At 42.1% G+C, this 14,185-nt stretch overlaps 1 protein-coding gene across 1 annotated transcript in view; it reads right to left on the bottom strand.

Moving 5' to 3' along the window:
* Positions 1-14,185, bottom strand: part of LOC124803310 — a 48,878-nt gene that overhangs the window by 16,487 nt on the left and 18,206 nt on the right. Inside the window, exons 3-4 of the mRNA XM_047264494.1 lie at positions 11,316-11,415; positions 7,314-7,418 (exon numbers count right to left, since the gene is read on the bottom strand). Of these exons, the coding sequence (XP_047120450.1) occupies positions 7,314-7,418; positions 11,316-11,415 (205 nt within the window). The remainder of the gene's footprint in view (positions 1-7,313; positions 7,419-11,315; positions 11,416-14,185) is intronic.

Consider the following 14,185-nt stretch of genomic DNA (forward strand, 5'->3'; position numbering starts at 1 on the left):
TTTAGCTAAATCATATGTAGGAGCTACAATGTTGCTCACTATTGGACGCAGAGGAAGACCCTCTTTATGAATCTTTGGAAGACCATACAGTCTTGGAGGTATACAACCATGTGGTCTGAACCTCTTGATGGTCTCTTGCGGTAAGGAGGAGGAATTTAATAGTGCTGAAGTTTTTCGTTGCACACGTCCTGTAGGATCGTAATCAATCCTCTTATAGGTACAGGGTAACAAAACGGTTGCATTACCTTTGTCAGCTTTCAATACCACTACGTCAGGGTCCTCTCTCAGATTTCGTAATGCAGCCCTTTCTGCAGAGGTTAAATTACTGCGTTGAGTAGGAGCCTTCAACAGAGCGCGGCAAGTTTCCCTTCTTATTTCGTCTGCAGAATCCAAAGGAGGACGTCGTACAGCTTCTTCAACACCACTCAAAATACTTATTAATGGCGGTGCTGTAGGTGTAGGTGCAAAATTGAGTCCCTTGCTTAATACAGACAGCGTGGCGTCGTCCAAATTCTTCTCCGTGAGATTGACAACGGAACGTCGTACCATTATCCCTTCTGGGGACGGCTTCCGTGGCAACAGTCGATCAAATTTTGATATCTGCCGACAATTAGCATCATTGCGGATCCAATCGGACTTGGCCGAAGTCACTCCATCAACCCAGTCCCATGATACAGGAGAAAGATACCTTGCAACTTTCAGATGTAACTGGTAAAGTTCTGCTGAATTAGCATCTAACCTTCGTCTTGTATAGCAAATCCTCTCCTTGACAATAGCATGACTAGCCTTCTCAGTAATCTTCCGTGCAGTAGCGGTCTTAATGAAATGAGTCACTCTAGCAACTTCAGCACTATTAAATTCCTCCTCCTTACCGCAAGAGACCATCAAGAGGTTGAGACCACATGGTTGTGTACCTCCAAGACTGTATGGCCTTCCAAAGATTCATAAAGAGGGTCTTCCTCTGCGTCCAATAGTGAGCAACATTGGAGCTCCTACGTGTAATTTAGCTAAACATCTCGCTTCCTTACTGAGACCTATTCGTAGGCAAGTGCTCACATCACATACGAAACTCAGCTGATTTTCTCAATAGACTGGGGACTTTTCGAAAAATGCTTCAAATGGCTCTGAGCACTATGGGACTCAACTGCTGTGGTCATAAGTCCCCTAGAACTTAGAACTACTTAAACCTAACTAACCTAAGGACATCACACACATCCATGCCCGAGTCAGGATACGAACCTGCGACCGTAGCGGTCGTGCGGTTCCAGACTGTTGCGCCTTTAACCGCTCGGCCACTCCGGCCGGCCTGGGGGCTCTTCGTCTTAGCAGTGTAGACCTTCTAGTAAGTTTTGATGTGGTCTCACTTTTTACAAAGGTTCCTCTTGCAGATTCTTTGACACTGATTGGTAACATGTTTCCTGATGATATCACTGTTTTGTTCAGGCACGCTCTTTCCTCAACCTATTTTATGTTTAATCATGAATATTTTGAACAGACTGACGGTGTCGCCATGGGTAGTCCCCTGTCTCCTTTGGTGGCCAACCTTTTTATGGAGGATTTTGAAGAGAGAGCGCTTGAATCAGCTGCCCTGAAGCCAACAGTTTTTTGCCGGTATGTGGATGACACTTTCATAGTGTGGCCTCACGGAGAAGATAAATTAATGGAGTTTCTACATCACCTCAACTCCATTCATAACAACATCCAGTTCACCAAGGAAATAGAGAAAGATTGCCTTTCTTGGATGTCCTGGTTCGAAGGAAGAATGATGGTTCTCTAGGGCATTCAGTTTACCGGAAACCCACTCATACTCATCTGTACCTGCAAGCATCGAGTTGCCATCACCCATCGCAAACCATGAACTTTGCTTAAAACACTTGTTCATAGAGCTCATACTGTCTCAGATCTAGATAGCTTACCTCAAGAACTCGCCCACCTAAAGACAGTATTCAGTGAAAATGGGTATTCCATGCGGCAGATTAACAGGGCACTAACAGTTAAAACTAAGAAGCAGGAAGTGAATAAAGAGGAGAACATGCCGGATCAATCTTTAGCTTTTCTTCCTTTCGTTGGCAACACTTAGTTTAAAATATCAAGAATCCTCCGAAAATTTCAGGTAAAAGTGGTTTTCCGCCCACCATCGAAGACTGCGGACCTTGTAGGATCAGTTAAGGACAATCTGTTACTACGAAAGGCCGGAATTTACAAGATACCGTGCCAATGTGGTATGGCTTACGTAGGTCAAACCAAACGCACCGTGAAAGAACGCTGCACTGAACATCAACGTTACACCCGCCTTATGCAGCCAAGCAAGTCCGCTATTGCTGAACATTGTATTTCTACTGGACATTCAATGGAGTATGAGAAAACAATGATTTTGTCCACAGCAACGTCTTTCTGGGAATCCGTAGAAATACGACTGGCGGAAAATCTGTTAAACCGTGACAGCGGTTACCAGCTGGACAGTGCATGGAATCCCATCATCTCCACGATTTGCTCAAATCGAAGACGACAGAGTGCGTCGACGGCCATGGCAAAGAGCAACGCAGAAGGCGACTGAGTTCCGCTATTCCACCAGTGAGGGCGCTGCCGGCGGGCAGTGTGGTTCAACTATCAAGGTTTCGACGCATGCGCAGAATAGTTACAGTACGCTACATATTGCGGAACGGAGGACGTTTTCACCAGTCTGCGACGGCTCACCTGAAGATGACTGGCAGGTGCCCAGTTGAAATATCATGCGAAGTGTTGAACGACGACCGGCTGCATGCCCGAAATTTGTTTGAACATGTGGGCTGAGGTAGGCAGAACATTAACAGAGAACTGGCCACGAAACCAACCAACTACTGCGGACGCTGTTTGGGACTGCATCTTGGCCGGCTGGAGTGGCCGAGCTGTTCTAGGCGCTACAGTCTGGTACCGCGAGACCGCTACGGTCGCAGGTTCGAATCCTGCCTCGGGCATGGATGTGTGTGATGTCCTTAGGTTAGTCAGGATTAAGTAGTTCTAAGTTCTAGGGGACTGATGACCTCAAAAGTTAAGTCCCATAGTGCTCATAGCCATTTGAACCATTTGACTGCGTCCTGGAAGCCAGGGAGGAAGTTGCTTCTTCTGGCTGTTACGTACGACGGCTTATACATTCTATACCAAGACGCATGATAGACGTACAAAATTATGAAGGATTCGAGATAATATGTTTTGTTATGTCTTCTTTTTCGTCATGTTTCCTCATTGGGAGCTAATTGAAGTTCGAGTGGCAACAGAAAACAAACAATATGGATTAGCTTTCCTTTGAGTTGCCTTTTTAATTCAAGTGGGTTTCTTTTGAATATACAGTTTGTTTAATATTCTGTTTTGATTTCATTTATAGCCTGTCTAGATACTTACGAAGTAATCAGCGTAGATTGACTCTGTCACAGTAGTTTTGTTATTTCAAATACATCTCTCTCTTCACCTTCATCCATGAATACACCCTCCGTCCTCCACACAATACGCGAACGATTTCATATTATGTTTACTCGTTGTTAATATCTTCTCTATTCTGTCACACACACTCTCTCTGACACTATCGCCGCAAGTGACCTTATATTCCATTAACCCGAAACTTTATAAACAAATCTAGCGGTTTCCATTGATGCTACATTTTCTCTTTTAATTGCTGCTGTCTTTACTTTCTATCATTCCTTTCAACACCAATGAAACCGTATTCTTTGATCTCCCCTTCCCTATAACCCATTCTTCGATCTGAAAACAGTCCTTTGTTATCTCTCGGTCCTAAGATAAAACGAACTATGGCTCACATCTAAGTAAGCAGTACTTTTCAAGCATTTGACGCTTATATTTTACACTTCTGCACTTCTATCCATTCCCAGATCCCCCCCCCCTCCCTCCTTCCTGTTACCCGTCCCTTGACATCTGTATCTACATCTAAATGAATACTCTGCAATTCATAATTATGTGCTTGGCAGGGGATTTTGTGGTCTGGTGGATTAATCTTGTACTGATATGTAAATCGTGTAGGTTCACATCTCACGTCAGGCGTAGATTTTGAACACACACAAGTAACTCTTCTTCACCCCTAGTATCGCCAAGTGCAGAACGCCAGTAAGCTCCGTAGTTCAATATCCGCAGTAAAGATAATATCCCTTCGCTGCCGACTGGGGCAGAGCGGCATTCGTTTGAGCTGCGACAGATGGAGAAACCCCGGAAGCCAGAGACTCTGTCATCACGAAGCCGTCATAAACTAGAAAACGTATTTCATTTAATGAACCAATGACCATGTAAGTTCACAAGGCTCTTACTTTATTTGAAACTGAGACATTGAAAACTTTGGTGCTGGACTGGAATTCGAATTCGATTTCACTGTGATCCCCAAGATTGTAAACTCTTCTAGGCCTCCTCGAAAGGCACCTATCTGGTTTCGAATCCTGATCAGCACAAAGTATTCATTATTTCATTTAGAGAAGCCCTACCATGTGTACTCCGAACTACTAGTGAAAAATAGTTGCATTTTCAACGTCTCTTCGAGCGTTGTCAGCTGTAACGTGTTCGTTTCAACTCACAGCCACATGATGAGCTTTTTATCACAAAATTACAAGATCAAACGTTTCCTTACATCTTTTCAAGTTCAAACATTCCTCTCCATCCTACTGGCGAAAACGTATTTGGGTTTGACGTTGTTTTCATTGTGATCAACAACGACTTCTAGCCAGCAGAGTATTTTACATCACATCATTAAAAGTACAAACATGCCACTCCTAGCTATTATTGGAAAAGAATTTGATAGTTAGTGTTTTCATGACCACGTGTGCGGGGTTTGAATTCCATTCAGCACAGAACTTTTCGTCACCTGATGTGTGACTAAACATGCTCACATCTCGCTACTGGTGGACCAACAATAGCTATTTATCGTCTGTTCCTGGCTAGAAAACGACGGCGCTAGATGCTGGGTTCGAATCCCAGTCAGGCAAAAAACAATTCTATCGTCATTTAAGGTTCCAACATCTAGCTATTGGTGAAAACATTTGATATTTAACTTCTGAATTTACGTACTTGGTTAACAATCCGTTTAGGTGCTCGGTTCGCATCCCTGTCACAAGCTTTACATGATGATATTTCAATTTTAAACATAAGCATACCTTGTTCCTTGTGAATGACACCATATTAAACGTCGTTGGGGGTAGTTCCCAGGAAGGTAACCGTTATGACAGGATTCCCAATTCAGTACAAACATTTTCGTCATTTATTTTCAGGATCTGAATTGATAGCTGATACTGGTGCAACAGTCTATACTTCACCTCTTTTTATGCCTAGTCATCAGGGCCTAATAAGGCACAAACAAAGCTTAGCTTAGTTAGCAATGGGTCTGAATCCAGGTCCAGAACGACGACGTTGGTCATGTCATTTAAAGTTCAAATTTGTGTACACGTAGCTGTTGATGCGTTACGAGAACAATGGTATTACTGGTGATCCGCTGTTAATGTTGAGATTCCCGTAGAGTGCCTGTTGCCGTTAATCGCGTGTTTTTACTGGTTCGTCCAATATCCAGTTTCCAGAGCCACTCGCCGTTGAACGACGTTCAGCACGTGGGTGGAAAACCTTTTCGAGAGCGAAAAACTTTTTTCTAGTTGACGTACAGCTTTGTAACTCCATATATTGTCTAAAAATATTTAATTTTCACAAAGGATTACTGTACGATATATGTAAAATAATCCGTTTTCTCAGAACTTTTGGAATGTCACTTGTTGTAATTAAGGTTAGTTTATGAGTCGTATGGGGTGTCTCATCGCTAAGAACGTGTTTTCTAATATGTTTTGTATGACGATATTGTTGACACTTAGACTGACTGCCATAAAGACCTTTGGTCTCTAGTAGTCTCTTGCGGTACCCATTGCGTGTAGTCAAACGACTGTATCCCCACGGGGTTTTGGTGTTTAGTGGACCTGCAACACAGCTACGTTATGTTGGTTGTATTCGGCAGTGACCCACTTTGTTTGCTGTCAGGTGTACGTGATCAGAGTAGCATATTCACAAGCGGTAATTACTTTAAGTTACTCATTCTAGGATCAGTTCTAGACACCACATATTGGAAACGAGACATTTCTCCGAGCATCCTAGAAGCTAAGACTACTTGAAGATTAGAAAAACAATATAAATGAAAAGTTTATTCGAGCTCATTAAATAATTTCTCACGAAATGCAGCAGGTTTATATCATTTATAAAAGTACAAACAGTTCCACACGATCAGGAAAACCATTATTACTTCCACGCTATTGAAAGTGTTTCAAGTAAATTAAAAATATGACACAAAGCTGAGCGCACCCACTTTTTGTAGTTTGAACCCGAAAGAACAACACAGTCACTCAATAACAGACATCGCTGTAACAGAAATGAATGGGGTGCTCTCTGCCTAACTTCTATTTTTTTCCATATTAGTCTTTAAGTTATTTCTTTTGTTTCACTTCCTTATTTACTCCCATTCATTCTTAATATCTGACTTTATTATTTTTTATTCCAGTTTATTCGTGTTCTACTTCCATTGTAATTTTTCTGCTGGTCTGTTTGGTGAAGCAACTGACTACAGACAAAGATTTTAGCTTCCTCTTTACGTGTGGCTTTTACTGTAGAAATTAGTGCCATACCATATTGCATTCGTCCTACTCTTTTAATAAGCTTTATGTCTTAGGTCTAATGTTTCCAAATAAAACTATATATTTTCATATCGTAATATTATACTTAAAGAGCTCATCTATTCTATAAACAACCGCAAAACCAAACCCACATGGGTCACTGAAACCGCGAAAAATATGAAAAAGGACTGGAGTTAGTACGGGGAGAGCACAAAGCACTTTTTATATAAGCAAAACAAAAGATGAGATTTCAGAAAAGAAAGAGATCAGTGGACCCAGCAACAAAAGGAATGATACCCTCGAAGAAGGAAGTAAGTCCTGGAACACAGAAAATTAAACAGAAAGAAGCATGGCCAATTTGATTTACTACACCCTCCAGAAGGGTTACTGGATTAAATGAATGTTATATGTCATATGAATACCCTTATTACTGTTATATAACTTGAGGAACAATTTAGAACTTCAGTATTTGCCTCGAACATTTTAAAAATGAGTTGTCCGTTAGCGGAAATATGTGTGAAAAGTGTGTTGCACATAACTATAAGAAATCCACATCGTACGAGGTGAACTACATATTTATGCAATTCAAATTGCACATATAAATCTTTTACTAAAATCTGATGAAAGACACCAGATCCAAATGTATTATAGCAGGGTTGTAAAGTAGCTGACAGACATAATGCAACTCACCTCTGACATCAGTTTGTCTCCGAACCAGCAGTAGAGCCAGAGCTCACCAAATATTGCAAACATGTAGCCGCAGATCTTCCCAGTTTCTCGTGCTCCTTGAGCGCTCTGCAACATACGTTTCACAAAAAGTGAAAAATTGTAGTAAAAATGTGGGACTGCGCGGGCCAAAGCTGAATTTTACTCCTGCGGAGAGCTGTCTCCATTAATGAACAGAGGGCACCAGAAATATATTTCAGTTCATCTATATTCTATTTTCGAGGAAGTTTTATTCCCGACTACACCACGTCCTCACGTGGAAGTGCTTTGTGCACTCGCCTTATTTGTTCATGAGACCCAGAAAATATTAGATACAGGCTCCCAGGTAGATGCTATTTTTCTTGACTTCCGGAAGGCGTTCGATACAGTTCCGCACTGTCGCCTGATAAGCAAAGTAAGAGCCTACGGAATATCAGACCAGCTGTGTGGCTGTATTGAGGAGTTTTTGGCAAACAGAACACAGCATGTTGTTATCAATGGAGAGACGTCTACAGACGTTAAAGTAACCTCTGGCGTGCCACAGGGGAGTGTTATGGGACCATTGCTTTTCACAATGTATATAAATGACTTAGTAGATAGTGTCGGAAGTTCCATGCGGCTTTTCGCGGATGATGCTGTAGTATACAGAGAAGTTGCTGCATTAGAAAATTGTAGCGAAATACAGGAAGATCTGCAGCGGATAGGCACTTGGTGCAGGGAGTGGCAACTGACCCTTAACATAGACAAATGTAATGTATTGCGAACACATAGAAAGAAGGATCCTTTATTGTATGATTATATGATAGCGGAACAAACACTGGTAGCAGTTACTTCTGTAAAATATCTGGGAGTATGCGTACGGAACGATTTGAAGTGGAATGATCATATAAAACTAATTGTTGGTAAGGCGGGTACCAGGTTGAGATTCATTGGGAGAGTGCTTAGAAAATGTAGTCCATCAACAAAGGAGGTGGCTTACAAAACACTCGTTCGACCTATACTTGAGTATTGCTCATCAGAGTGGGATCCGTACCAGGTTGGGTTGACGGAGGAGATAGAGAAGATCCAAAGAAGAGCGGCGCGTTTCGTCACTGGGTTATTTGGTAACCGTGATAGCGTTACGGAGATGTTTAATAAACTCAAGTGGCAGACTCTGCAAGAGAGGCGCTCTGCATCGCGGTGTAGCTTGCTCGCCAGGTTTCGAGAGGGTGCGTTTCTGGATGAGGTATCGAATATATTGCTTCCCCCTACTTATACTTCCCGAGGAGATCACGAATGTAAAATTAGAGAGATTAGAGCGCGCACGGAGGCTTTCAGACAGTCGTTCTTCCCGCGAACCATACGCGACTGGAACAGGAAAGGGAGGTAATGACAGTGGCACGTAAAGTGCCCTCCGCCACACACCGTTGGGTGGCTTGCGGAGTATCAATGTAGATGTAGATGTAGAACCATTTTACGAGTGGACTGGATGGTTACAATTGTACTGGTTTTGTTCCTCGTTACCAAAAAAGTATTCTTTTATCCGGACTTCAGAAGCTGACTCTGATAAATGTTAATTTGAAGCTGCAACACGATATTGACATTTTACAGCTTTAGTCAGAATAGTTATTTATATTTCAATTTATTGTTGTGGTAGATAATTGGTTTTCTAGTAAAAACAGTACTACATAAAGGACGACTTTTTGTTGTGTAAGAAAAACCGAAACGAAGGAAAATTATGATTTATGATCACCCTACGTAAAACATATTTTCACGAGGCAGGCTTCACGCTACAATGTAGGGCCTATGAACGGCAGAAGTTCTCTGTTTATTCTTGGTTACTGAGTATTCCTTAACATATCGTGTGCAGTTTCACAATAATCTACAGTATATATGAATTACCGTTAGTTTCTTGTTCAGAATTTTTATATTGCTTTTCATCATCTTTCACACTCGAATTACTGTATTAAGTGAAATTATTTTGTGTATTAATCCTTTGATGAATTAATATCATCATTTTACTATCATAATAAAACAATAGTTCCACAGGGTGAACCTTAATAAAATCGACAAACTGCAGGGACAGATTCATGATCGCCTGTAGAGGAGAAAAGCTCCAACTAAAATGTGTCTGGAAGTTGTATGCGTTCGACGACAAAAAATAGTCCCGAATCACAGCACAGAGGTGCATGTCATCTATGCCACAACACATGTTCGCAATGGCCTGGCCTGTGTGGGATGCAGGTAGTAAGGATAGTAGCGATTGTTATTCAGGGTACACATAATCGTACTTTGGCTTGCACTATGTTGGCGAGCCACTCGCCTCGGACTTGCAGTAGGGCTCGTCACAATATCCTGTAGAACTCAGGTCTCCGAGCGTGATGTGCCAACAACACGTCGAGTCCCTGCACGTTTGTTTGTCTGAAAGGACCCATGATCACACAGACGCCAAAAAAATGGTTGAAATGTTGTGTGATGTGATTAGTATCTGTGAGGATATTTCTTTGTTACAGCCGTGCTGCCTCTCACGTGTTTCCATCTGCTCGGCCATAGCATCTCGATTGTTCCCGACATGAATACCGGACACTTTTGCTATTTACAGTACGCTGCATCAATCACACAGCCTACTACACGTTAGCAACACACAAAATGTGGTCAGAAAAACATTTATTCGTCAGCGTCATCTATCAGGGAAATAACGCATTTCTGGACATTTTTTTCCTCCATTTCCCTTCAGGAATCCGTCCTTGCAGTTTGTTGGTTTTTTAAATGTTTACCCTGTGTAATACCATGAATGAGATCAGTTTATTTCAGTCAGAATTCTTTGTTATCCATTGTGCAACTATACATTTACGTTACGTAACTGACCCTTTTTCCGATTAGATGTTTCTTGTGGATTCACACATACCCTTCGAGTGAATATAGATCACAAGCAGAAAGCAAATTTTAAATATTTTTAAGAAAAGTAAATCTGATTCTCTGCGTAGTGCTACGCCACAGAAAAGTAAAGGACAAAAGAGTAAAAATTTTCTTAAATTCACTCTAGACACCAGGCATAGATGGTGTCATAGCTGTGTGGTAGAGAGAAACAGTCAACACTGTAAGTTGGTTGCATAAACGAACGCGAGTTACTGCATCTGCATCAACCGCCAGGCACAAGTTTCACATTCAGCAGAACTTTCGCTGTGAGAATTGAGACAGAGAGCCTCACGTCATAGCCTCCCGCCAGTTCTCCAGCTCTGGTCATTAGAACCGATGGGGTCCATACCGAAGCGCTCGATTCAGTGATTATTAGGGTGCAGTGACATCCATGTATTGTACGTTCCAGCAGTTCCTGTGAACGCGCTGTTTGCCGTTCACAGCATCGAGTGGTCGCCTACCACATCGCTAATGGGGAGACAGGGCCTTCCTCCAAAAGCACATGTCGCAATGCTGTACTGACGTCATCGTCATTGTTGGATGAGAGGTCCATTGGCGCCTCTATCCGTTGTGTACACTGCAGGCACTTCTGGATGCCAAGACCCTACCTGTCTTGTGAGACGAGGATCATGTGATTACATTACATTAAACAGCGCGGTGCATCCTAATGTGGCGATGTGCTCGTCCTCATCTTTTGCAGCGGGATCGAGGATGCTCTAACCCACTGTAAAGCCACACACTTACACGACGGCTTCATGCGGCAGATGGCAGCCCGCAAGATTGTGTAGTGACCCTGCTGACCAGAACGCCGAGGTGACAACAGGAGTCAGCGGAATTCCTCCGCGTCACTGTCACTCTTCCGAAGCGTCAGCTGGGGCTGACGAGGAGGCACAAAAATGTAAATTCGAAAGAATAAGTAATAACTTGCTAAACATGTCTTATTAATGCCGAGTGCCGAGAGGGGCTTCACCGGTTCCACAACACATTCCTGCAATGTGGACTGTCTCCACTGAGCACACATGCTGATGGAGGATAATGTTTCTCACTTGAGTCCAGCTAGTTTGACTACATTTTCAAATGAGCACTTACCAGAGCTATCTGAACCAACAGAATGCAGATAACGGAACCGAGGGAGGCGCTTTGAACCAGTAGCATGTTACTCAGGCAGTCCTGCAGTGACTCAGCGTTCCTGTTAACAAGAAACAGAGGGAAAACACCTCAGTATCTCATAAGGCATGTATCTGGTTAAATTCGAACTGATGACAGGATGAATATAGGATGATTTAAACATAAAGTTGATATCTGAATCAAGGCCATAGTATGTAATATACATTACCTTCAGACACAAAAGGAGAGTCATTTGAGATGACATATTTTAAACAGTGCGGTATTCCTTAAGGATGATGTACGCAAGAAATGTTTGCAGAGGAATGTATTGTAATTGGTGAAAAACAGCATAGGATCTGATTAGTAGCAAGAACTACATGCAATATGTGAAATCTAGTTTCCAAGGACAGAGCGGTTCAGGTTGTGGAAAGGGGCCAAGGTCAGTCACTGTTAATTACACAAGAACACACTACTTTATTTCTCGAAAACCAATGCAGAGTTTTCTCTTTAAAACAACAAGGATTAATTCATGGCTGAGAGCCAAAGTAACTTCTCAATAATAAAATAATAATAAAATAATTCCTTTTAAAACACAAGGATTTAGAGAAATGGCTGAAGGCATTACTTAAGTAAAATTAAAATATCCTTAACTAATTCCTTTTAAGGCACAATAATTTAGGCACATGACTGAAGACCTTACTTAAGTAAAATTAAAATATCTTCTCAGCTAAAGACCCAAATAAAATTCAGATCAGTAAAGGAAATTTTTTAAAAGCAAGCACTTACAAATCTCGGCTAAAAGCCATATTAAGGAAAATTTAAATTAATTCCTCAGCTGAAAGTAATGAAAAGCAACCATTAAAGACAAGCATTTACACAGTACAACAGGAAACCATCTTGAGAAAACCTGAAATATCTTGTTGGCTGAAGGCCCATACAATTATTCAAACCTTAGGATAAGCATTTACACAGTATGGCTGAAGGCCATTTTAAGAATTCAAGATTATTAAAGAGAAATCTTACAGACAGGAATTTACACATTACAGCTGAAAACGACAGATTTTAAAACAAACATAGCTGAAGGCCTAAATACAGAAGAAACAAAATTTTAAAATAAAGCATGACTGGAGGCCTAATCTTATAATACTCCACATTTGGTTGAAGGCCATATACTGAACACAGAACAGACCAAATTAATACATGGCTAAAGGCCAGTACAGTACTTGTGACAATGGAAATCACAAACAGTGGTGCTCAGAAGTGTTCCAAGGGTTGGCCTGGGGAGGAAACTCTAACAACAGTTTAGCTGAGACAGGCAGCCAAGCGCAACACTAAATAATCGGGTGGCAGCACGACCTAGGGACGGCTGAAGAACCAACCAACAGTCTAATCAACTTCCTTCCACCCAACCAACGGGATGACAACCAAAAATATGAGTGAGGGCAAGTATCGCAGCAGGGCTATGTCTTAATAATTGACATCTAAACACACACAAGTCACAATAAACACTCAAAGAAAAAGGGAGAACAACATCAAGCCGTTGAACTACACGCTGCTCCAGACATCATCAACATGGCGAGGAAAACACACTGCCGGTAAACTACGCCAACGAACAGGGCAGGTAACCAGAATGTTAACGGCCACAAGGTAGAAGATACCGCTGTTGCACTTCACTAATAAATTATAATCATTTCAGAAGTTAAACACCAAACAGGAAAATAGGTGCAAAAAGTTTGCTGACTACAGCACACCATCACATTGCTGCTTGCTGGAACAGTCCACGAAGCAACAACCAGCAATCAACTAACAGATGTCAGAGCAGTTGAGGTTTCATAATAGTTTCACTGATTACTCAACTCCAGCATGCAAGTTCGGTGGGCGATGAAATTTGCAGTTCTTGCAGCTAGTGGCACACAACTCCGACCGCACGTGGACGCCGCCAGCGGCCCTGCCCTGACCTCACGCCACGGAGACTTCTTTGCTGCTCCGTCGCAACCGACCAACTGCCTCACACCCACCAGGACACAGAAATGTAGCGGCCACATCAAAGAAGGTACAGCAGTACTAGTATCGATAACTGCTGCTGCTGATGGAGGCAAGTGAGCAACTCGTTCAGGCAGTAACTGACGAGCAATAAGACGCCACTCGATGGTGACAAAATGCCAAAAAAGAAAAACGGCACCAGCACGAGCCGACCACAGATCAATATGTACAACTCAGATAAAGGTAATCCTACGAAAAAGCATTTGTGCAGGGTGGAAAGGCACTTGCATCAGTAGCTGCAATGCCCAAAAAGACATTGGGGTAAATTATAGTGGGGGTATCTAGGACTGTTAGTGCAGCAACAAGAATCAGGTAGGTATTTAATTCACTAATATTTGGCCATATATAAAAGCTAATTCTCTGACCAACATCTCGCTGTTAACAGGTTCAATACCAATAACATGTTCTCTACACCTAATCCGAAAACTAGAGATTAGGCTATTGGTGATACCGTATTATGGGTGCACTCATGGTCTAGGGGTAGCGTCTTTGATTAATATTCAAAAACTTCCTCGGTCCCGGGTTAGAAACAAACCCCCACTAAAATTCTAATTAATAATCAGCATCGGCGGCCGAAGACTGCCGGCATAAGAAGTCACCCACTATAATAAAGACACATGATGTGTATCCACATGACATGTGGTCTGTAATTGAAGAAGTGTCATGATTATCTCTCCACTGGCAGAAGATTCTGGAATAGATATAGGGGACGGGACTGCCAAGGGGGAGATAACCATGGGGAAAAGACTGGGTAATCAACGAAAGGTTACCGTTCTAAGAGTCGGGACATGGAACATCATAAGCTAGAA

This window comes from Schistocerca piceifrons, chromosome 6 (genome assembly GCF_021461385.2).
Source record: "Schistocerca piceifrons isolate TAMUIC-IGC-003096 chromosome 6, iqSchPice1.1, whole genome shotgun sequence".
In the NCBI taxonomy this organism is placed as follows: Eukaryota; Metazoa; Arthropoda; class Insecta; order Orthoptera; family Acrididae; genus Schistocerca; species Schistocerca piceifrons.